This window comes from Phyllobates terribilis, unplaced genomic scaffold, assembly GCF_046119375.1.
Source record: "Phyllobates terribilis strain yellow unplaced genomic scaffold, ASM4611937v1 Scaffold_7__3_contigs__length_470593459, whole genome shotgun sequence".
Classification (NCBI taxonomy): Eukaryota; Metazoa; Chordata; class Amphibia; order Anura; family Dendrobatidae; genus Phyllobates; species Phyllobates terribilis.
The window spans coordinates 80,501,693-80,525,327 of NW_027362767.1; the positions used below are offsets into that span (position 1 = coordinate 80,501,693).

The 23,635-nt window shown below is 41.8% G+C and overlaps 1 protein-coding gene across 1 annotated transcript in view; it reads left to right on the forward strand.

Annotated features, from left to right (window-relative positions):
* ZFYVE1 (zinc finger FYVE-type containing 1) overlaps positions 1-22,797 on the forward strand; it is a 33,946-nt gene extending 11,149 nt beyond the window's left edge. The window contains exons 3-11 of the mRNA XM_073638874.1: positions 9,084-9,298; positions 13,757-13,863; positions 16,690-16,798; positions 17,914-18,011; positions 18,108-18,225; positions 19,073-19,243; positions 20,593-20,776; positions 21,193-21,300; positions 21,866-22,797. Coding sequence (XP_073494975.1) covers positions 9,084-9,298; positions 13,757-13,863; positions 16,690-16,798; positions 17,914-18,011; positions 18,108-18,225; positions 19,073-19,243; positions 20,593-20,776; positions 21,193-21,300; positions 21,866-22,098 — 1,343 coding nt within the window. The 3' untranslated portion in view covers positions 22,099-22,797. The remainder of the gene's footprint in view (positions 1-9,083; positions 9,299-13,756; positions 13,864-16,689; positions 16,799-17,913; positions 18,012-18,107; positions 18,226-19,072; positions 19,244-20,592; positions 20,777-21,192; positions 21,301-21,865) is intronic.
* The last annotated feature ends 838 nt before the right edge of the window (positions 22,798-23,635 follow it).

A 23,635-nucleotide genomic window follows, 5' to 3' on the forward strand; every position in this document is an offset into this window, starting at 1 on the left:
GCAATAATTCAGGACTGCCCTGCCTCTCTGACACAGCACAAGTGTTTGTTGACAGACTGTAGTGGTGACGTCCTGACTACAGTGCATGTGACCACTGCAGCCAATCACTGGACTGAGCGGCCCGTGCCCAGTAGTGGTGATGACTGAATAGATTGTTGGATACCTTCATGGCTGAGGAGTACAGGACCTTATTTTTAATGATTTAATCATGTGCTTTCTTTGTACAAGTGATCTGATGACGTTTCACAACTGACTGTAAAGGAAGTGACTAATTATAGATGTATGTTAGTAATAAATAACAGCAGCTTGTTTACTCCAGTGTGTGAATAATGACGTAGCGTCCATGTCCTCCAACAGGTGCTTGTTTTATCTGAGTACAACTGCGGATAGTACAGTAGTTCTGTAAAATCAGACTTTCTACCGACATCTGATCTGACATTGATATCCTTTTACTACATGTGGGCGAAGTGTTTGCTCCCTCGGGTTCATGGACTGGACCACCCTACCCCCACCCACAGGCACTCACACTGCCCCAGCCGTGTCCTGCAGATCAGCATGGAGTTTATATAACCAAGTTGTCACCTAACCTGATCTTTTACTTAAGGCCTGTTTACTAAATGTATGGATCCCTTCAATAATCGTTCATTTCAGTTTCATGTAAGGGCAGCATATCAGCGGGGCAGGAATGATCACCTATAAGCCCAGACTATTGGGAACAATTAAAGAATCCACTTGCAGCACTCGCACATCCGTGTGTCATGGACTCAGCACACCACAGAACTCTCGACCCGAATATGACAGCCTCGTAGACATGTACGACTCTGTCAAGTTCGAGTAAGAGACTCTCGGACAGTCCATGCACCCCTACTGTCCGTGCTCAGATAATGACATCCAGATGTGTGAATGCGATATTGGGCCTCCAAGATTCCAAAACTCGCCTTCCCTTTCATTGATGAGACGACTTTGCTGGTTCTGTCCCAGTCATACGGCAAAGCGACAAGTGAAAAATTAAATCAGAAGTGTGCAATCATTGTAACTGCTCTAGTGGTCAGAATTGTAACCAGAATAATGATTTTTATTTTTATGTTCTTATCATAAATATTACTTCAAAAATGGCACAAATTGTTTTCTGTAAAAACCAACATTACTTTTTAATATTTTGTCTCAATAAGACAAATCTTATTCAGATGGCCTTTGTACGAGCTTGCAAGGGTGGACTTCATATAGCGGCCACTCGGGTAAATAACCGTCCATATGACACATGGGCAGCTCCAGTCCGCATAGGCAAGACCCTCTTTCCGCTCCGGTGTATGGAGCAGAGTCTAGAGACTGTGGGCCATAAGGACGAGGAAGGTCGAACAACCCCCTATATTCTGTAATTCAGTCTTTTATATGATTTTTGTGCTTTTTTTTCCCACTATAAACATTTTGATCCATAATTGCGTGGCATTGTTGGAAGGCAGTTTTCCAACCATAACTTCTGTGCTGGGTTTGCTGCCGTCTGTTATTTTGTCCAAAAATAAATTGAATTCTTAAGCAATCTCATTCTAAGATCTGTCTAAAAGGGAGTTTTCAACACAACAATATATTTATGATGACATATTTGCATCTGCATAAACTTGTAGCACACATGGCATAGGTCAAGGTAAGAGGCTTTTTTTTATTTTGCCTAAAAGGGTTTTCCAAACTTTGGATACTAATGACCTATTCTTAAAGTAGGTCATCAATACCGGATCACTTCACCACCTCCACCAATCGTCAGTTTTCAGCACCGACGATGGCTAGATGTAAACGGTGAATGCAGCTCCATACACTGTGTAGTGGCCGTTCTCAGGTACTGCAGATCAATGCCTATCTAAATGAATAGGAGCTGAGCCACAGTACATGAGAAAATACAGTACACAGTGAACGGGGCTCCATTCTTTGTTTACATCCGGTTATTGTTGGTGTTGATTAGTTGCAGTGCCTAGTGTCAGATCCCTACAGATCCAATATTGATTATTTTAAAAGGAATCTGTCAGCAGCTTTTGCTAGTTCATCTGCAAGCAGCATGATGAAGGGCCAGAGACCCTGATTCCAGTGATGTGACACTTGCTTGCCTACATACTGTTATTTTGATACAATCACAGTTTTCTCTGCTACAGATCTAGCAGAGCTCAGAATGCTGAGCCCTGTATAACCCAGCCCACACCACTGATTGGCAATGATGGGGGCGGGATAATACAGAAAAGGAAGACCAGGGGGCATGAGACTCCTAGTCCTGTAATGATAATCTGCTGCTGATAAAACACTGATTTTATTGAAACCGCAAAACACAGCCTAGTAAGTGACACATTGCTGTAATCGGGCTCTCTGTCCCTACATCATGCTGCTTTCCAATTACATGGTGAAAACCTGCTGACAGATTATCTTTAACACTAGGACTACTGGACTCGTGACCCCGCCTAGAACTACTGAAAGGAGTCATTTTGACTCCTTGCTTGTTTTCGTTTATTTTTAGAGTTTCATTTGTGGTTATTTATTAATAATTATATTTTTTGTAATGTATTATTATTGTGAGATCCAACAGTAATGCTTTTGATTGTTTTTTTTCTGCTTTTCTTATTTTTCTACAGAAAATAACAATAATTATAATAGACGTTTTTCAAACATTTTTTTTTATTCAAGTGCACACATATAAACAACAACTGAAGAACAAAAAGCAGAGAAAATGTAGGTGGAGGAGCATAAAAATGAAAATATGGCGCAGAATTCACCTTCTAAACATTTGGTGTTTTGCATTTTAGGCATTGCCTTTGATTTATGGCAGTACATTGCCCACACAAAGACTTACCACAAGTCTTACAATTTCCGACAGATCTATTTTTCTTGCACTTTTCTTTGATCTGGCAAAATTTTGTTTGAACCATCACTTCTGAGCATGTAGAAACTTGGGACGTGGAACCCTTTTCCCTATCTGTGACATAAGGACCACTCAACTCTCTCACAAGCGTTTGCAAAAATGCCTTGCGTGACATTTTTTGGTGGGTAATCTCCTTGAATATTATCCATGCATTTATACCCGCAAAGTCTAAGGCATTTTCAAATGCATGAACAGGCCATCTCCTTGTGCATGTTCGTGTGGTATATTTTCGTGCCATCTGATCCACTACATCTACTCCATATTTTGTTTCATTGTAAAACTTTACCGTTTCTGGAGTTTTTTTAGCGGAATCAGACGCAACAACAACATCTGGATGGACGGAACTCAAAATGACAACATTTTTGTTGGGCTTTCCTTGATCTACTGTAAGTGTAAAATTGTCTTCATTTCTAAACACTTTAGTGTTGTACAATTCCTCTTTCATGGATTTTATTTCTTTAGGCACTTCTCGCCTTATCTTGTTCAGTGTTCCCACGATGGTTGTTCCTTTGCTTTTTAGCTGTTTAGCTAATTGTACTGAAGTAAAATAATTATCGGTTGTAACATTGCGACCTTTTTTCAAAAACGGGTCCAATAACTTCATTACCACATGGTCAGCTAAACGGTCCTCAGCACGGCGTGTGTCATCTTTGCCTAGATAAGGGAAGCCATTTGCCAGATATTTGCTCCTCTTATCAACAGCTAGCCAATATTTGTGGCCATATTTATCTGGTTTGGAAGGCATGTACTGCGTGAATGGACACCTAGTTTTGCTTGGGAAAAGTTGCTCATCCACCGTTATGTATGGGCCAGGTTTGTAACACGCAATACAATTTTCAATAAACCTGTCCCACACAGTAGAAAATAGAGCAAACTTGTCCGTTTGCAGTCTCTCCGATCGAGTAGATTTCTCATCAAATCTGAGAAACCTCATAATTTCAACAAAGCGGTCCCTAGACATTGTCGCTTTGCAAAACGGTATTCCCCAGTCATTACATCAAATACTGCTAATCGAGTGACGGTTCGTGCCAGATATTCCACGAGCATAGAATATCGCAATGAATGCATCTAGCTCCTCATCAGATAGAGTAAACTGTAAATTATTGTTCCTGCATGCTTCTGCAAGCGTACAGTTCTTTATATGTGTCAATATATATGAATCAAAAAATAAACGCCATGCGCTCAAAGGACTATCGATAATGATATTTCTTCTGGCGTATCCTGTAGGGCCAGGTGCTTCTCGAAGAATATTTTGGCTGTCACGCCTACCAGGCAAGTGTTCTCCAATTTCAACAGGTTTCCATTGAATACCATCCGCTGAAACTAGTATTCCTTCAGATTCGCCTTCTCTGGTGTTTGTTGTTGCATTACCTTCGCCGCCATCGTTATCTGTTGTTCTTTCATTTCTGGGACGTTTTGCTGATTTTTTCTGTCCACGACCAGGAGGATGGTCACGAGGCAACATAACTGCATGAGCCCGATCCCCAGTTGATGTGCTTGGAATATCTGGAAAAAAGTTGATGAATATTTAGAATTTTTGTTTTGTAAGGGTCCGTGCACACTGGCTGGATTAGCGGCGGAATATCCGACCGGATATTCTCACCACAATCCGGCCCGTACCTGCCCGCTCAGGTACAGAGCGGAGTTTCATACCTGAAGCTCCGCTCCGAACCCCGGGCTGGAGCCGCTGTCTGGGACGGAGCCGTGCTCGCGCGTAAGCAAGCGCTGCTCTGTCCCTGACAGCGGCTCCAGCCCGGGGTTCGGAGCGGAGCTTCAGGCATGAGCGGGCAGGTACGGCCTGTATTGCGGCAAGAATATCCAGATGGCTATTCAGCCAGAATTCTGCTAGTGTGCACAGGCCCTAACTCAGTGTGTGGAAGAACAAATAAATACACATAACTACTTACCTTCTGGATTTGTTCCTTCTGAGTCTTCAGATTCACTTGATATGTTCTGAGGAATGAAATCTTCATCACTGTCAGAATCAAATACATGTTCCTGCAATTCGGATTCCGATTCATACTCCGGTATGGATTGCAAAGTAGCCAGAATATCCTGAGGCTTTATCAAACGTCTTCTCTCCATATTCCTCACAAATTCCATAATTCTATATAGTTCCCTGCTGAAAAATAGAAATGAAATGAAAACTAAAAGAAATAATAACTGTTCTGCCACCTTCAAAAGTAGGTGGGCTGAATCAGTTGACAGACAGCTAAACTATTTCATAACAATTCATACCTGTATGAGTCTTCAGAGCTCGTATGTCTGCGTCTGTTCTCTTTGTCTCTTCAGCTGAACTGAAAGTAAAGTTACTATCCAGAATACTGTCTCCTGCTAGGACCTTAGAAAAACACCACCCTTCATTAGCATAAGATAAGAGCCTAGAGTAAACAAGCTATTTTGTTCAGCATTACACAGTAATACAAGCAGGTAAAACACAAGGAAAATGTGAAAAGTTGACATGTAAATTGAACTACATCTATATGAACATCAGGGTAAATAAGACAGAGTGAAAAAATTATGCACAAAACTTTATAGCAACATTTAGTGACAAAAGGACCTCAAAATATAGTAGGGAGTCAAAATGACTCCCTTCAGTAGTTCTTGGTAAATTTTGAAAAAAACGCGCAAATTTTTCACCAAAATTATTTATTCTCACAAAATCTTTTTTTCACATCATATTTGAGGAAAAGTCACCGAGTTTCAAGCCGGAATTCTGAAAAATGTAGTCACAGAAGAGAAATAAAAAACGAAAGGAGTCAAAATGACTCCATCAGTAGTTCTAGTGTTAAGGATAGGTCTTCAATACCTTAATCCCAGAAACCCCCTCTTAGGAGTTAAAAAATAAATAAAAAGTATCTTTACTTGGTTTCTGTGGCTGTGGGTCATACCCTATTACTGTGTAAGAAACTAGGAAGCTCTTCCATCTCCTTTCCAATTTATATACACACCCTTTAAAAAAAATAGCTGTGACTAGTGATCATCGGCACATGTAACACACAGGCGCGTCGTCATTCTTTGTAGGATCTCTACATGGACCTGACTTTCCTGTCCGGTGTCACGTTGTCTCCACATTCTGGGCTGTCTGTGTCACTTGTTATTCATTGACCTGTGATGTTACCTTGAATCATTACCTGTCTGTCCCCTTACTATAAACCTTTAGTTTCCAATAATAAAGAATCTCGAGGGGAGTTTAGCGCAGATTTTTGTTTAGTGGGTACGTGCCATAGGGCCACATTTGGTTCCCTAGGACCACCATGCTGTTGTTGCAGCCTAAAATGTGTTGCAAACATTTGTCTCTTTGTCACATCTTCAGAATTTGGAGATGGCTCGACATCCTCTGCACCCTTAATGTGCTGAGGCCATACAACTTACAACACTCTCACACCCTACCTGTCAATCAAGGCTTATATTACTAATCAGGACGGCATAGCTTTATATGAGTGTAACCATCGCTGTCTTGGAGGAACATTTGCTTACGTGATGTCTGGCTTAGTACGAGTGGTTTAAGGACTCCTCTCCTCCTGTCCGGGTTGCGTCTCAAGCTATTTTTAATCTGACCCCTAGTTCTTGCAGCATACAAATCGTCATAGTCCCCAAATTTATCTTCACAAATGCGGATGTTATAGAAGGTCCTCCTGAGCCCCCTTTCTCTTCTTTGAGCCAGACTTATCTCATTGGAGCGGAAAGTAAAAAGTTATTAGCTCCACGTTCCCTATAACGACGAAGGCTAGATGGTAGGCAGACGTTGGATCCGTGTCTGAGGATCCGTGGGATGATGTACTGGAGATGACTCCAAGGTTGTCTCCAAGTGAGTCCTAGCGTCTATCACATCTATTCTCGCTCTGTAGACTGTATAGTAACCTGGCTTTTTATATAAGGTGGGAATTGGGCCAAACTCGAGGATGCCCATCTCATGCATATGTTATGGGAATGTCCTTGTATTGGTAGTTTTTGGAAGAAGGTACACAGATAAGGTATATTCAGAAAAGATGAAAGCGGACCCAAGGAGCTGTATTTTGGGACTGTTGGGCAACGGGATAAATCTAGAGTCTCCATTTATAATTGAGTTCTTTTCTAGGCCCGTAAACCCCTGACTTAAACCGCGGTCTTCCACCATTCCAGAACTGTGGTAGGGGAAAAGAATATATCTAAAAAAAAATGCCATACATATATTTGAGCCTATATGGGGGGGCTTGGTTGGATAAACCGGACTTGTCATCCAGAATTCTACTCCCAGATCGGGCAGAAGTGGCCATGTGTGCCTCTTTACTAAATAGGACCTAAATTGTCTGGATTCCCTTACCTATGTTCTTATGAATAGCTAATGGCCTCTCCCTTTCTTACCATTTTCTCTGGACCCCTTTTAAAGTGGTTGTCCACCTTCAAAAACATTTTTTCTGTATTTCATTTAAATGCATGTGATTGGGACTAAAAATCATATTTGCTGCTGGTTTTCATTACAAATTTTGCTTCTATAGCCACTGTATTTCACTGTTTATTGAACGAGTTAACTGAGAATCCATCATTCAGCCCATCATTTATGGCCACAGACCGCATCAAAGTAGAATGTGCCTGGAAATAAACAGCCTGTAAAATCCAAACTGTGCAATATTTTTAATGAAACCCAACTGCAAAAAATGATTTTAGGTCCCAAATACATGTACTTTAAAGGGGCTGTCCAGTACTTTATATTACCCTGACCCCCCACCACATGTATCCCCCCGGGGCCCCTAAGGATTTTTGTAATTACCTTACGTTGCAGATAATGCCTGTGAGTGGCGCTATCACTGGCCGCTCACAGGCATCACGTGACCCCCGGCTGCAGCCGGCTCTGACATCCGCTGACGTCACAACAAGTGCTGGCAGCAGCCTGGGATCTTTGTCTTCCGTGTTCCAGGTGGATGCCAGGCTGTGGGCAGGGTTATCCCCCCACGTCACATCCGGCATCCACCGCGCCCTCTGCCTCTCCCTATTCATTGTGAAATTGCGCGATGGATGCAGGGTGTGACGCAGGGGGTAACCCCGCCCACAACCCAGCTGCCACCGCAGGGACCCCAGCGCTGAGTCACGTCTCATTTGTCGTGACGTCAGCGCGGGGTCACGTGATGCCTGTGAGCGGCCAAGGATAGCGCCACTCGCAGGCATTATCTGCAACACAAGGTATTTACAAAAAGTCTTAGGGGTCCCGGGGGGATACATTGGGGGGGTGGGTGGGGGTAATATAAAGTAGTGCACAACTTCTTTAAGTAAAAAAAAGAAGAAAAAAAGCCCTAAAAGGTGGACAAATGGCAGCTGGTTTGTTGTACAGTACCTTATTATCAAAACCTACCGTTTGTTCTTTTCAGTATCACAGTATTGGTTCGAAAATGGAAAATAATGTTGGCGTTTCTTTTTTTTAATTTTTTTTCTTTCTTTGCTCACTTTTACTCTTTCGGTTTCTTTGTTTTGGTTTTGTTCTTTTTCTTTCATTCCTTTTTCTTTCTCTTTCCTTTTTTCTTTTCTCTTTCCTTTTTCTTTTCTCTTTCCTTTTTCTTTTCTCTTTCCTTTTTGTTTTTCTTTTCTCTTTTCTTTTCTCTTTCCTTTTTCTCTTTCTTTTCTCTTTCCTTTTTCTTTTTCTTTTTCTTTTTCCTTTTTTCTTTTTCTCTTTTTTTTCCTTTGTCTTTTTCTCTTTTCTCGCTTTCCTTTTTTCTCGCTTTCCTTTTTTCTCGCTTTCCTTTCTTTTTCTATAAATGTGATCTGATTTATAAAATGATTTAGCTTCAATTTTACTAAATCTCAACTGTATCTTGTAATCGTACTGAGCGGCATGAACCCAGCCCCTCGTCGTACAGATTTATGCCTAATCAGGCCCCCAAACCTTAGACGTGCATTACACCACAGATGTCTCCGAACGAAGAACGAGTCCTATAACATCACCTCTTATCCTCCATATCGCCTCTACAGACCATATAGACCGTGACTGCCTCTAATATAGCTGCAAATACCGAATTTCTTTTTTTTTTTTCTTCAGTACTTGTATCTAACTATTAAAGCTAAATGACATACATTAGACTTTCTTCTGAAACCAGTTATGATGACGGGAGTTCTTATTTGCGGAGATCTGGGTGGGTTGGTTATCTCTTGACAGTTGTCATACACATTATATTTAATTTACTACTTTTTAATGTTCCTCTTGTAGAAAAGGCCTCTGAAATCCCAGAGAAGGTCATTCAGGATCGCTTCCGTAAGCTCGGTCGTTTCCCAGAAGCCTTCAGCTCCATACATTATAAGGGAACTCGTACCTACAACCCACCCACTGACTTCTCAGGACTTAGACGTTCAATCGAGCTTCAGCTGGAGAACAACACCACACGCTCCTCCCGTCACCCCGGGGTCATCTACAAGGCTTTAAAGGTAAGTATACAACTGGTAGATGGTCCGTTCTGAAATGGTAGCTGCTATTAGCTCTGATCCGGCAGTTGCCTAATCTGTAGCATTTGGCAAACAAATAGTATCTAAAATGCACCCTTTTACTTTATTATATTTATACTTTTTTATAGTTTTATTTGACTTTCCAGTGATTATTATGTTGCTAACATTACATTGTGTACAGCAGGGTAAAAATGCACCTCTTAGGATTTTGTAGGAGTATGTGGGTGTGATTTGGGGTGATGTGAATGAAATGGTGGAGTTGCAGGAGGGGGGTCTGTAAAAGAACATTAATAATAGGACGTCGCTCCACCATTTGCTTTTCAAAGGGCCACCCCAGCCAGAATTTAAAGGGGTTTGTACAGCCTTAGTCTACAGGTTTGCAATCACTCTATGTGACTGCAGACTTGTGAATCCTCACACTGCGCGCTGTGAGGATTTTCCGGCGCTTGATGCGGGTGGGCATGTGACCGCAAGTATGTGATTTGCATACTCCTGGCCACATTCCGACTAGACTGTTTCCAGCCTCGCTCAATGCACTTGCATTGAGTGAGGCTGCACCCATCTAATCTGAATGTGGCAGAGAGTATGGAAATCGCATACTTTTGGTCACATGAACATTTTTCCCGGCGACTGCATCGGAGAATCCTTACTGCTTGCAGTGTGCGTGATGTGAAGATTCACAAGGGACTGCAGACTTGTAGCGCAAGACCGGATAACACCTTTGACACTAGGTGGCTGAGCTGTAGCCATAACCTTTGAATGGTTCAGAGCAATTTGGTGATGTACAATACTTTTTCCAGCATGATGGAGACCATGTCACAAGGCAAAACTGATAACTAAGTAAGTGGCTCGGTGAACAAAACAATGATATTTTGGGACCATGACCAGGAAACTTCCCTATCTCAATCCCATTGAGGACCAGTGCTAAATCCTCCAAAACCGGATGGACAAACAAAGACCCAGAAATTGTGATAAACTCCCAAGCACTGATTAGACAAGAATATGCGGTCATCAGTCAGGATTTGTCCCATAAGCCTCCAGGGAATTGCAGAAGTCTTAAAAAATAAGGGTCATCTCTGTAAATATTGATTGTTTACATAAACTTGATGTATTTGTCAACAAAAGTTTAAAATTTTTTGAAATGTTTACAGTTGTTCTCCAGTAGCCATAGAAACAATTGTTCTTCAGTAGCCATAGAACCATCTGACTAAAAGTTCTGAAAACACTGAAGCAGCGAAATTTGTGAAAAGCAAAATTTTTGTCAGTCTTAATACTTTTGGCCACAACTGTATAGCAAGGACAAAGTAAAGCAGATATGACTTCTGACTGGCTGCAACATAACCCTTTAAATCTAAATTTATAGGATATAAAAAAAATAAATAAATAAAAAAAAATGTTTCCATGCTGAGTAAGATGGAAATATTGCGTTGTTGCGTCCATTCTGGGACGCGCTACGCCTGTATGAATTATCATAGGAATATGAAATAAGATCACACTTTGTAATAAGTGGTCTCAGCCGGCGTTCAGTAACAGTCAGTGAATTGCACAGGGAGGGGAAGACGAGAATATGATCAGATGTAAAGAAAACTAGGAGAGTAAAGCCCATCACGACATCGCCCTTGTAAAGCGCAGAAGCAATGTGTTTTACTTTGTAATGTTTGTGGCTGTCCATTTCCAGATGAGGTGCCATGTATAATGCATGAAGCCCTTGTCAATAGTAATGCATTATCGGTTATACGAACACCATTAATCTATACGTGTCTCTGCAGTTGGGTCGACCTTCCCAGTAACAGATACAATTAGTATTTACAGTCAGGTGAAATGTATGCAGCAAATGATCTTCTTTTTCCACAATGGCCTGGCTTTTATAGGGTTAATGGCGTACAGTGCACTTAGTTTAAGTGTTTGCATCTTATAAAATTGTATTACCTTTACATGATGTCCGAGGCTCACAATTATAATTTACTAAGTAATCATGGGACAATTCACAAAAATTATCTCGCATGCACAAGAAAAAAAAATCCTTACTTTAAAAACAAGTATCGATGTTAAACCAGGCAGTGATGGTTATAATTGATCCATCCTTACTATTGGCCCTCCAAGTACAGGGACATGATTGGGACATCTAGGGCACCAACCTCCGCCGGGAGGGTATATTGTATATTTCGTGAGGAATAAGCTTACTGACCATTAGGTGTCACCGTTTACTCATTTCTGTCCGTCTGATACCCAGATCGCACCCAGTTGTTATACATTTTTCATATATATTTTTTTCAGTCCACAGCATAATCCGTTTCCCTTCGGTGTTTCTTGTGATTTTTAAGGCCAGTTTTCCCCCATAGACATAACTAGGGTCTATTTAATATACAGTAAAGTACAATACTATTGAGTTTGTTGCAGATTCACAACAAAAATATCATGTGAAGAATATAAAAAAAAATTCCCCAAAAACATGGAATAATAAAAAGATGATACCCCTGTTGGCGATTCCTTCTCTCCTAACAGGACATCCTTGCGGATACTTGAGTATCCACAGTGATTCTGCACTGTATGAATATAACCTCTTTTGAGTTGATTCTTCATTTAAAGACTGCAAAAAAAAGTATGATATATTGTTATAAAAAAAACCTGAGAATTGCTCCCTGGATCTAGCACTGCTCTCCGCCTCTGCCTGTTGTGTGTTTGTCTGCAGCGCTGATGTCACGTCGACATCACTGCAGCCAGTAAGCGAGGTCAGCGGCTTAACTTGAGAAGACTACACAAGTTCATTGATTGGCTGCAGCACTGTTGAAGTGCTTTTAGTGCTGCTGCAGACAGAGACAAGTCAGCAACAACAAAAAACGTCACTGGATCTGGGAAGGGTAAGTAATACTTTGTTTGTTTGTTTGTTTTTTTGTTGTTTTTTTTTATGACTACCACAGTTTGTACAAGAAAGTTTCCTGAAAAGGGACAACCCCCTTTAAAGCGAACCTGTCAGAAGGATTTTGCTAAGTAAACTACAGGGAGTGTCAGTTTGGGGCTGTTGCACTGATTAAAATGATACCGGAGGTGAAGAAATCCATCTTGTGGTTCTGTCACTCAAGGTGTAGGAAAGACTATGTGCAACACGAAGGGAAGAGGGAAATGGAGCCCAGACACTAGGGAAAAGGGGGTGTGGAGACCTTCTAGGCTGACCTGATATCACCCTGTCTCCCCTAACGTCCCTATATTTGTTCCTCACCAATCGCCGCACAGGAACCTAAACCCTATATTTCCCTAGAGCTTGGCCCCGGATAGGGAAGGGGGATGAGCACTAGTCAGTCCCCACTAATAACTAAAGACAACAAGGGAGACAAACACGAGGGAAAGTAACTTAGCTTGTGCCGACTTCAGAGAGATTACACATACATCCTCCTAGCACCTGAGGGGAAGTAAGCAGACTGCAATAGCTCCAAGCCTTCACAAGGGAACATGTGAATATCACCAACACCTCCCTGTAGCAAACAGAAAGTATTTAAACACCCAGGCCTGGGTGTCAATTAGCAGGAGGGAGGTAGCCGCAGGGTCCTAGAGTGAGACAGATCTAAGAAGGTGTGTGTAATGCCAAACGAAGAGATCTTCTGCAACCAACTGCAGGGCAACTGTCTGTCACATCTGACACACCCGTGACCGCTTCTTGTGTAATCAGTGTTTGCAGTTTGAGTTAATGAGATGCTCATGCTCCAGGAAAGACTCTGCCTACAGTCTGGCCCCAGAGCACGAGCATCTCATTAACTCAACACTGCAAACACTGGTTACACAAGAACCACACTACAGATTTCTTCACCTCAGGTATCATATTAATCAGTGCAACAGCTCCAACCTGACACTGCCTGTAGTTTACTTAGCAAAATCCTGCTGACATTTTCGCTCTAAACATTATATTTTTGCATTTTTTTTTTTATATACTTTTCTAAAAACTAAAACATGTCGTGACTAACATTACCATTTGGAAGGGGTTAAAGGCTTCTAAATCTGGTAAATAGGTGAGAAAAACGTGAAAATAGCTGGAAAAAAACCATTTACTCAAAAAGTTGCATTCGTCAAGCGAACTGTGCTGAAAAACGGGAAGATATGTGCCCTAAAAAACGGGAAGATATGTGCCTTAAAAAATTTGTAGTCACATTAGTAGTTTTCCATGCATGCTGAGAAGCATTTTCGTCAAAGTTCCCAGGATCAGGATTTTTCAGATCGCAGATGTCCTCGGTCGTTCTACATTTTTTACTTTTCATATTTTTTATGTATATTTTTACTATCAAGAGTTTTTTTCTTTTATTGGAAGCATATTCTGTTTCGGTGTGATGGGGCCGCTGTTTTGCAGTCGCAGATCACTGCTTATATGATGTCTGTACATGCTGAATCTTTGTCTACACGTAATCTATTGTGTACATGAATGATACGTGACTGATTGTTGCTTCCCAGGCACTGAGCGATCGCTTTAGTGGTGAAATCCCGGATGACCAGATGGCACATAGCTGTTTCTTCCCTGATGAGTATTTTACCTGTTCTGCCCTGTGTCTTAGCTGTGGGTAAGTTTCCCCTCTGTAACAATTTGTAGCATTAGAGAATAAGCAGCATGTCATCTTTTAAAGAGGTTGTCCATTTTTAGGCACTTTTTTCTTCTTTCTTAAATGTATGTATTTGGGGCTAAAAATAATTTTTGCAATTGGGTTTTATTAAAAATTTTGCATCATTTAAAGATCATCTGGTAGCAAGGTTTTGTTATTTAATCTGAGAACAGCATGAGGTAGGAACAGAGAACCTGATTTCAGGGATGCATCACTTATTAGGCTGTGTGCTGTCAGTTCAATACAATCAGTGTCAGTATCTGCAGGAGATTATTACTGCATGACTAGGTGTCAGGTGCCAGGCAGTCTAGCTAATCTGTGTGACCCCGCCCCCCCACCACTGATTGGCAGCTTGCTGACAGTGTACTACCAATCGGGTGTGGGCGGGGTTATGTATAGCTCAGTATTTGAACACTGCTACATCTACATCAGAGAAAACAGGGATTCTATCAAATTTGCACCAAGCAGCCGAGTAAGTGACACATCACTGTAATCAGGGTCTCTGTCCCTACATTATGCTGTTCTCCTATTACATAGCAAAAGCTTACTGACAGATTGCCTTTAACTTTTACAAGCTCTTTGTTTCCCTGCCCATCAGACTTTGATGTGGTCTGTGATAAATCAGCTGGGAGGAGCTCATAGAAAACAAATGAGATTTACAAACTCCCCATCAGAACGCCATAGCGAGCTCACTGATGGACTCTGTCAACTCACTCTGCAGCCAACAATAAAAAGTGCAGTGCAGAGGCTAGAGAAGGCAAAGGGGGCAACATTTTTATGAAACCCTGATTTTCATGTATTTAAGTAAAAGTCGCCAGTAGCGGACAACCCCCTTTTAAAGGTGTATTCCAATCTCATACATGTATGGCTTATTCACCGAATTGTCTAAAAAATGTTTTGATGGATGTAGATCCCAACTCTGACTCCCGCGGAACGCAATTATAGCTGGGATGGGAAAACTCTTTTAAAAAGCCATGCTGTTAAATAAAATAATGATGTAACTGTGCTTGGTTTTTGGCCTAATAAGTGAGACGTCTCATTTTTTTATAAAAGATCTTTTAGGGTAGTTACAATGATGTAATAAACCATAAATGTTTCTCCTTTTATATTTCCTTTTATATTTCTGATTTATTATTCCATACAAGTTTGGTGTTAGCGCGGTCTTATTCCTGTTAGCGCGGTCTTATTCCTGTTAGCGCGGTCTTATTCCTGTTAGCGCGGTCTTATTCCTGTTAGCGCGGTCTTATTCCTGTTAGCGCGGTCTTATTCCTGTTAGCGCGGTCTTATTCCTGTTAGCGCGGTCTTATTCCTGTTAGCGCGGTCTTATTCCTGTTAGCGCGGTCTTATTCCTGTTAGCGCGGTCTTATTCCTGTTAGCGCGGTCTTATTCCTGTTAGCGCGGTCTTATTCCTGTTAGCGCGGTCTTATTCCTGTTAGCGCGGTCTTATTCCTGTTAGCGCGGTCTTATTCCTGTTAGCGCGGTCTTATTCCTGTTAGCGCGGTCTTATTCCTGTTAGCGCGGTCTTATTCCTGTTAGCGCGGTCTTATTCCTGTTAGCGCGGTCTTATTCCTGTTAGCGCGGTCTTATTCCTGTTAGCGCGGTCTTATTCCTGTTAGCGCGGTCTTATTCCTGTTAGCTCGGTCTTATTCCTGTTAGCTCGGTCTTATTCCTGTTAGCGCGGTCTTATTCCTGTTAGCGCGGTCTTATTCCTGTTAGCGCGGTCTTATTCCTGTTAGCGCGGTCTTATTCCTGTTAGCTCGGTCTTATTCCTGTTAGCTCGGTCTTATTCCTGTTAGCTCGGTCTTATTCCTGTTAGCGCGGTCTTATTCCTGTTAGCGCGGTCTTATTCCTGTTAGCGCGGTCTTATTCCTGTTAGCGCGGTCTTATTCCTGTTAGCGCGGTCTTATTCCTGTTAGCGCGGTCTTATTCCTGTTAGCGCGGTCTTATTCCTGTTAGCGCGGTCTTATTCCTGTTAGCGCGGTCTTATTCCTGTTAGCGCGGTCTTATTCCTGTTAGCGCGGTCTTATTCCTGTTAGCTCGGTCTTATTCCTGTTAGCTCGGTCTTATTCCTGTTAGCGCGGTCTTATTCCTGTTAGCGCGGTCTTATTCCTGTTAGCGCGGTCTTATTCCTGTTAGCGCGGTCTTATTCCTGTTAGCGCGGTCTTATTCCTGTTAGCGCGGTCTTATTCCTGTTAGCGCGGTCTTATTCCTGTTAGCGCGGTCTTATTCCTGTTAGCGCGGTCTTATTCCTGTTAGCGCGGTCTTATTCCTGTTAGCGCGGTCTTATTCCTGTTAGCGCGGTCTTATTCCTGTTAGCGCGGTCTTATTCCTGTTAGCGCGGTCTTATTCCTGTTAGCGCGGTCTTATTCCTGTTAGCGCGGTCTTATTCCTGTTAGCGCGGTCTTATTCCTGTTAGCGCGGTCTTATTCCTGTTAGCGCGGTCTTATTCCTGTTAGCGCGGTCTTATTCCTGTTAGCGCGGTCTTATTCCTGTTAGCGCGGTCTTATTCCTGTTAGCGCGGTCTTATTCCTGTTAGCGCGGTCTTATTCCTGTTAGCGCGGTCTTATTCCTGTTAGCGCGGTCTTATTCCTGTTAGCGCGGTCTTATTCCTGTTAGCGCGGTCTTATTCCTGTTAGCTCGGTCTTATTCCTGTTAGCTCGGTCTTATTCCTGTTAGCTCGGTCTTATTCCTGTTAGCTCGGTCTTATTCCTGTTAGCTCGGTCTTATTCCTGTTAGCGCGGTCTTATTCCTGTTAGCGCGGTCTTATTCCCATCTCGTGTCCTCCAGAGCAGGATGTAAGAACAGTATGAATCACTGCAAGGAAGGAGTTCTTCACGAAGCGTCAAGACGCTGCCGGTACTCGCACCAATTCGACAACAGAGTCTTCACTTGTAAGGTAAGTGAGAAAATCAGTGGGATCGCTAGCAGCTATATTTATTTCTAAAAGGTGAAAGTCCCCATCGATGTAACTCTGCAGAGAGTATCGGACCTCCTTTCGATGTCCTGCCTCCTCGGACCTACTTTGGTCACTCTGTGTTTACCCCACACCACAATCCGTCTATACGGCTTTAGCGTCTTATGTTCCGTCCAAAATGAAGCTGAATATCTGCTGTAGTAAATATGCAGAAAAGCCACACGCCGAAAAGGATTTCCCCACAACATCTATAACCGAAGGTGCTCACATTACCGTGCTAATCACATTCCTACTGAATAGGCAGGTCACAAAATTCTGACGACTGAGACCCTCAGTGCTCCCAAGGAGGTCTTCTATCTATTGTTTTTAAGATCAGATTAGTAGCTGAGATGTAGAAGATCTCAAACAAAAATGGCTTCTTTATTAAATGAATGTAAAATGTACAATTTCACAATACGACGCGTTTTGGGACTCCCTTTTCAAGTGTACAGAGACCCTGTACATTTTATATTCTGCACTTTTTCCTGGCTACTTTCGTCCTCCACTTTAATCCATTGAAGTTTAATATCACCCTGCGGACCTCATCACAGAACATCTTTTATTTGCTATCAGTATCATCATCTTAACAGACTTCGGGTATTCTCTGCCTCTTCAGTTCCAGCACTTTTAGAGAGCGATTCATCAAAGTGTTTTTGCCAGAAAAATTGAAGTAAAACACTTTTAAAAAAAAATGTGCAAAAGTTTTGAAACTTCGCCAAAGTTTCATGCAGCTCCGCTGAAATGGGGGGAACTGGGGAAAGGCTGAGACCTGTCAACACGCTCCCTTCAAATATATTAATAGCCGTGGTGTTTCTTATGATAGAAATGTTACTCCAGTCTCTGACTGGAGTAACATTTCTGGCGAGGTACATGCAGCTAATAAGATGCATCGAAGTGTCGTGCGCCTCTTAATGAAGTATACCAGTTACCAGACCGGACCCCATTGACTCATATTCAGGTCCATTATGAGCCTATCAAGGTTGCACAAGGAGCAGAGACGACCTCTTAGATTTTGGTTTTGTCTATTAGATCCAAATCATTGCGTTCCCCTTTTTCAGGCTTGCTATGAAAGTGGGAGAGAGATGAATGTGGTACCCAAGACCTCTGCATCCACAGACTCCCCATGGTTGGGGCTTGCCAAGTATGCCTGGTCTGGGTAAGTCATGTCCTCTGCCTCTCGTTAGACGATTAGTTGCAATGTTTAATTGAGATGAGTCTTCTTACTTGTACATGTTCTTTATTCTACATTTAGGTATGTGATTGAGTGTCCAGACTGTGGGGTGATCTACCGTAGTCGCCAGTACTGGTTTGGAAATCAGGATCCGGTTGATACCATTGTGCGCACAGAGATACAACATGTCTGGCCAGATGTGAGTCATTCATCCTTTGGAGACACCTTTTTTTTTTCTTAAAGGAGTTGTCTGGACTTAGGGACTGCAGACTTGTGAATCCTCACAGCGTGCACACTGCGAGGATGTGCCGTCGCCAGGAACGGGTGGGCGCATAACCACAAGTATATGATTTGCATACATGCCGTCACAGTGTGCGCACTGTGAGGATTCACAAGTCTGCAGTCATATACAGAGGTCCACACAGCCCCTTTTAAATGCACGTATTTGGGGCTACAAATAATTTTTGCAATTGGATTTCATTAAAAAAATTTTTTACACCGTTCGGCTTTTACATGCTCTTGTTTTCCTGCACATTCAACTTCAATGTGATCTGTGACCATAAATCAGCTGAGAGGAGCTCAGAAAAAGACAGCTAAGAGTTACAATCTCCGAGTCATACAGTCATAAAGAGCTCACTGACAGATTCTCAGTTATCTCATTCAGTAGCCAGCAATAGCATAACACAAAGACTATAGAAGGCAAACGGTGCAAAATTTTAAGCTAAAACTCTTTTTAGCCCCAGTTACATACACCTACTGTAAGTAAAAAATAATAATAATTAAAAAAGTCCCCAAATGTTTGAGCCATGCCATTAAGCTGCATCTCATTTTTGCCAATAAACAGGAGATTTTGCGGTTGTGCGGGTTTTATGCATGATCTATAAGCAGGTAGAAATCTTGCTGAGAACAGTTTGATCTTCCTCTTACTACAGTATCAGAATTACATGGTCCAAAAGTTCTGAGCTGCGAGTCCAAGACGGAATTAGGATGACGCCTCTCCCCACAAAACTCCTGAATTAACTGTTAATTTGTTTTCAATTCTTTAGTCTGATGGATTCCTAAAGGATAACAACAATGCCGCACAGCGTCTACTGGATGGTATGAACTTCATGGCCCAGTCCGTGACTGAACTAAGTATTGGACCCACAAAAGCAGTGACATCTTGGTTGACTGATCAGATTGCTCCGGCCTACTGGAAACCTAACTCACAAATTCTGGTAAAATTGTGATTATTCAGCTTTTTTTTTTTTTGCTTTTAAACTCATAGACTGGATTGATTTGTAACTAAATGCATTATTTGATCCTAAAGGGCTTTATAAAGCTTACCAGTGTACTTCGGCTCTTATGGAGTCAGTCCATTAACTCAACAATAGTAAGAGCTGGCGTATCACTGCTGTATACCATCATGTACTGATCAGTGGTGGCCCTCAGGGAAACAAACGGGCTACTACATCTGTGCCATTTACTCTGAACGCATCTGGTTGGAAGTGGCCAAAGTGACCGTGGCCCAAGTGACCGTGGCCCCATCTTTTTATAGGTCGGTGAAAGTTGCAGAATCTGCACAGTGCTGACCCCTAGAAAGAAAGTGCTGCAGAACTTGCTTCATTGGGGGACATAGTAACCATGCAATAGTCTGCTGCCACCCTGGAGGCTGACACTATTATTACGTCCTAAATGAAAATGGGCTCCTCCCCGGCAGACTATACCTCTCCTGCTAGCACCGGGCTCCTCAGGTTAGTGAGAGAAGCAAAAAGAATTAAAGAAGTTGTCCACTACTTTTACATTGATGCCCTATCCGTATTATAGGGCATCAATGTATGATCGGCCGGGGTCCCGCATTGAATTGAATATGAAGCAGATGTGCAGTACACCGCGGCGGCCACTACCACTTGACGGCAGAGCCCCTTCAGGTGAGCACTTCCAGCCGCCGGCACCGATAACAGCTGATCGGCAGGGGTGCCGCGTGCGGGACCCTGGGCGATCATACATTGATGCCTTATCCTACTAATAGGGCATGAATGTAAAAGTGGTGGACAACCTCTTTAGAGCATGAAAAAGAAAATAATACAATTACACCTTGAGAAAAACCCCAAAGTAAATGCAACTAAGGGTGGGTGCCGTGTCCCCCCAATGAAGATTTAACGGTGAGTACCAAAAATCTTAATTTAGTGCTGTGTTCAGTTCAAGGTTTTTCCCTGTGTGGTGGCCCCCCATGTGCATTTACCAGGGGCCGTGCTGCGGCTTATTTAGTGTGAGCGCTGCCGTGAAAGGAAAAATTAGAAAGGGACACAGCACTAAATTTTTGTTAAAAAGGTGCTCAGACATAATGCATATGGCTTTTGTCATGGATGCCATATTTTTGAATGCATCTACATTAAAAACTGGCTTATAGGGATTGTCTAGACATATTCTATTGATGACCTACCTGCAAGACAGGTCATCAATAGTAGATCAATGAAGGTCTGAAAACTGGCACCCCAACCGATCAGCTTGAATCCTATCAGAAGGTGATGTAAGGGGTTTTCCCCATTCATGCTCCTGGTTATATGGCCTTTTCCCTTTACAGGAATGTACAAAATGCAGAACCCCTTTTAAAGATAATGACAGCAAACATCACTGCCGAGCCTGTGGAGAGGGCTTCTGTGACAGCTGTTCATCGAAAAGCCGCCCCGTGCCTGAACGAGGTTGGGGACTGTCCCCAGTTCGTGTGTGTGACTGCTGCCATGACCTGAGAGGAGGAGCACACGTCGGTAAGACTGTCATTCATTGTCCCTGCATGTCAAATGAAATGGTCTGCACTGTTATATTGGTAATGAAGCTCAGCCTAAAGTTGGCCATGTCATGCAATGGCTGCCGATTCTGATCTCCCCCAACATCATCTGTCCGGAGAATCAGGAGGCGATCCTACCAATATCAGCATGCCAAGCCACCTTAATGTGTATGGGGGCTTATAGACGTATAAAACCTGTAATCAGCACCATGTGATGACCTTTCTATATAAAGATGACTGGAATACCCACAAAGTTTTCACACTTCATTGCCAACAATATTGTAATGTATTAGTGTATGTTTTACTGGATAATGCAGAAAGCTCCTGCTGTAGGATTACTGGAGAACACCTTACTATTGATCTCTGAGTGACTGCTTTGTATTTGCATTGTTCTAGCTGATGGCAGTGAAGATGATGAAGGAGGTACTGTCATCGCAAGAAAAGTTGGTGAAGCCGTACAGAACACGTTAGGAGCAGTGGCAACAGCCATCGACATTCCTTTAGGTAAGATGACGTATAGATAAAGTGTATTAGGTAGAAGTAGGACAATACTAAAGGTGTGATGTCCGTGTCCGCAAAACCCACTGATCAGCTGACTAGATTATGTGCATAGGGGCTACCAGTATATAGAGGGGATAGAAAGGTCAGGCATTTTGAATTTCGACATGTCCTATCTCGTGTCCCCATGGAAGAGGAGAAGCCACCTGAGGAGACTGATCGCTCGTCTTTTCTCGGCCCCCCCGTCTTCTCTCGGCCCCTTCTTTTCGTTTTGTTCTTTCTCTCTTGTTCTCTTGCAGACTATGCTTTCCCTCCCCATTTTATTCTCACCTTCCTGTGACAATGTGCTTCATTTACCAAAAATAACAATCCTTAAAGGGAATCTTTCACCAGAAAATGACTTATTTTTCAAATCAGTTCTTTGTGTTTTTGACAGTTATTTTTTTTCATATCACATCACCATCTTTAGGTGATCAACCTTTATAAATACTGCAGGTAAATGTCATTTATTATCCATGTGTTTTGTTTTTTTACAATAATTATACTTTTTATTTTCAATGCTGAATTCCAGGCTTAATGAAAGACGCAGCGAGACCTACGTACTGGATTCCAGACCACGAGATCACACATTGCTTCAACTGCAGGAAAGAATTTAACATCAAACTCTCCAAACACCACTGTCGGGCTTGTGGACAAGGCTTCTGCGGCGAATGTTCTAGTGATAACAGACCAGTACCATCCCGGGGATGGGATCATCCTGTGCGTGTCTGTATTACCTGCAATAAGAAACCCGGCGACCTATAACCATGCTCCCAATACCATAATTCACAATTCAGTACCTACTCAGGGCTAGATAATAATGGAACCTATCTTCATCCATAGGCTTCTTTACCAATGCATGCTCTGACCTAGCAGCTGTGCTCTCTTATCATCGTCATCCTCTTTATTATTACCATTATTATCATATTAAACAAAATGGCACCAACTGCACTCTGTTTAGGAGATCCCGAAAGCATATAATCTGCACTTTGTAACGTTGGAATAAAAATCAACTTCGTACGCACCTTGCTGCTCCACCACATTAGGATATTCTTCTTTTTTTATTTATTTTTTTTTTATTTCAGGATCTTTTCTGCAGTTCCTTCTCAGTATGAAAGCTAAAGATACCTCTCTACCTACCGGAGCATATTTTTATTTTAGCACCTTTTCAATATGGGGGGGAGGGGGCATTTCCCCAACTTTTAATCATAAGAAGAGCTCTAGTACTACTTAAAACTAAGTGGATGTGTGTTTAATTTATATGTGAAACTCTTTAAATTTGTTAAAATGTTTTTTTTTTTTTCTCACTATAAAAGTCACTTCACCATTTATTATAAGCATGGGTCGTACGGAATATTAGGTGTAACCCAAATGTCACACTTTTTAAAATAATGAGCCGATACTATAACGTCAGCTTTCCACAATATCTCAATATCAGTAATAAATCTTAAAAAAAAAAAAAAATTATATATGTAATGCTGCTTCTACATGAACCATTTTTATCCCCTGTTTTAAATATCTAAAATCAATTTAATGTATTTTTGGACAATGAACGCAACGGCTTCCATAGTGTTCTACAGTACTGGAGGCCTTAAAAGGAAGCGATCATTGAAATAAATGACCTGTTAAAATTACATTTTTGTATTAGTTGTGAGAAAAAAAAGCCTTTTTTTTAATACAATATCACGATCTTTATTTAAAAAAAAATAAATAAATTAGGAATTTTGCAATTTTTACACTGAAGCTTATTTAGTCGTAGTCAAATGTTTCAAGACTGACAAGTTTTGGTTTTCACAAAGTTTACTACTTCAGGGGTTTTAGATCTTTTAGTCAGATGTTTAATAGGTTTTTCAACTCTTATTGATAAATACATGAAGTCTATGCACAGACTCAATATTTACAGCGTTGACCCTTATTTTTCAGTGTTTTTATTCATGGCGGTGATCTTAGGCTAAATTACGAGTGTACTCCCCTCCATGAATGAAAAGCCCTCACCCAGGGTGAAGAGCAGGAGTCTTGAAAAATAAGGAGCAACACTGTAAATATTAAGTCTTTGCATAAACTTGATGTATTTGTTAGTAAAAGTTTAAATGCTTTCAGAAACCATAAAAACCTCTCACAAAAAAGACAACAGATTCTGACCTTATCTTTTTTTATTATTGAAGCCACTAATCTGTGTGTGAAGGGAGGGGGAGGAGGAGCAGCGGAGCTGTGACATCGCCCATTGTGATTGGTGGATTCTGTGTTATCAGCTGTCATTGTAATCCTGATTCTGCTGATAAGGAGCCTGATGAAAACTCTT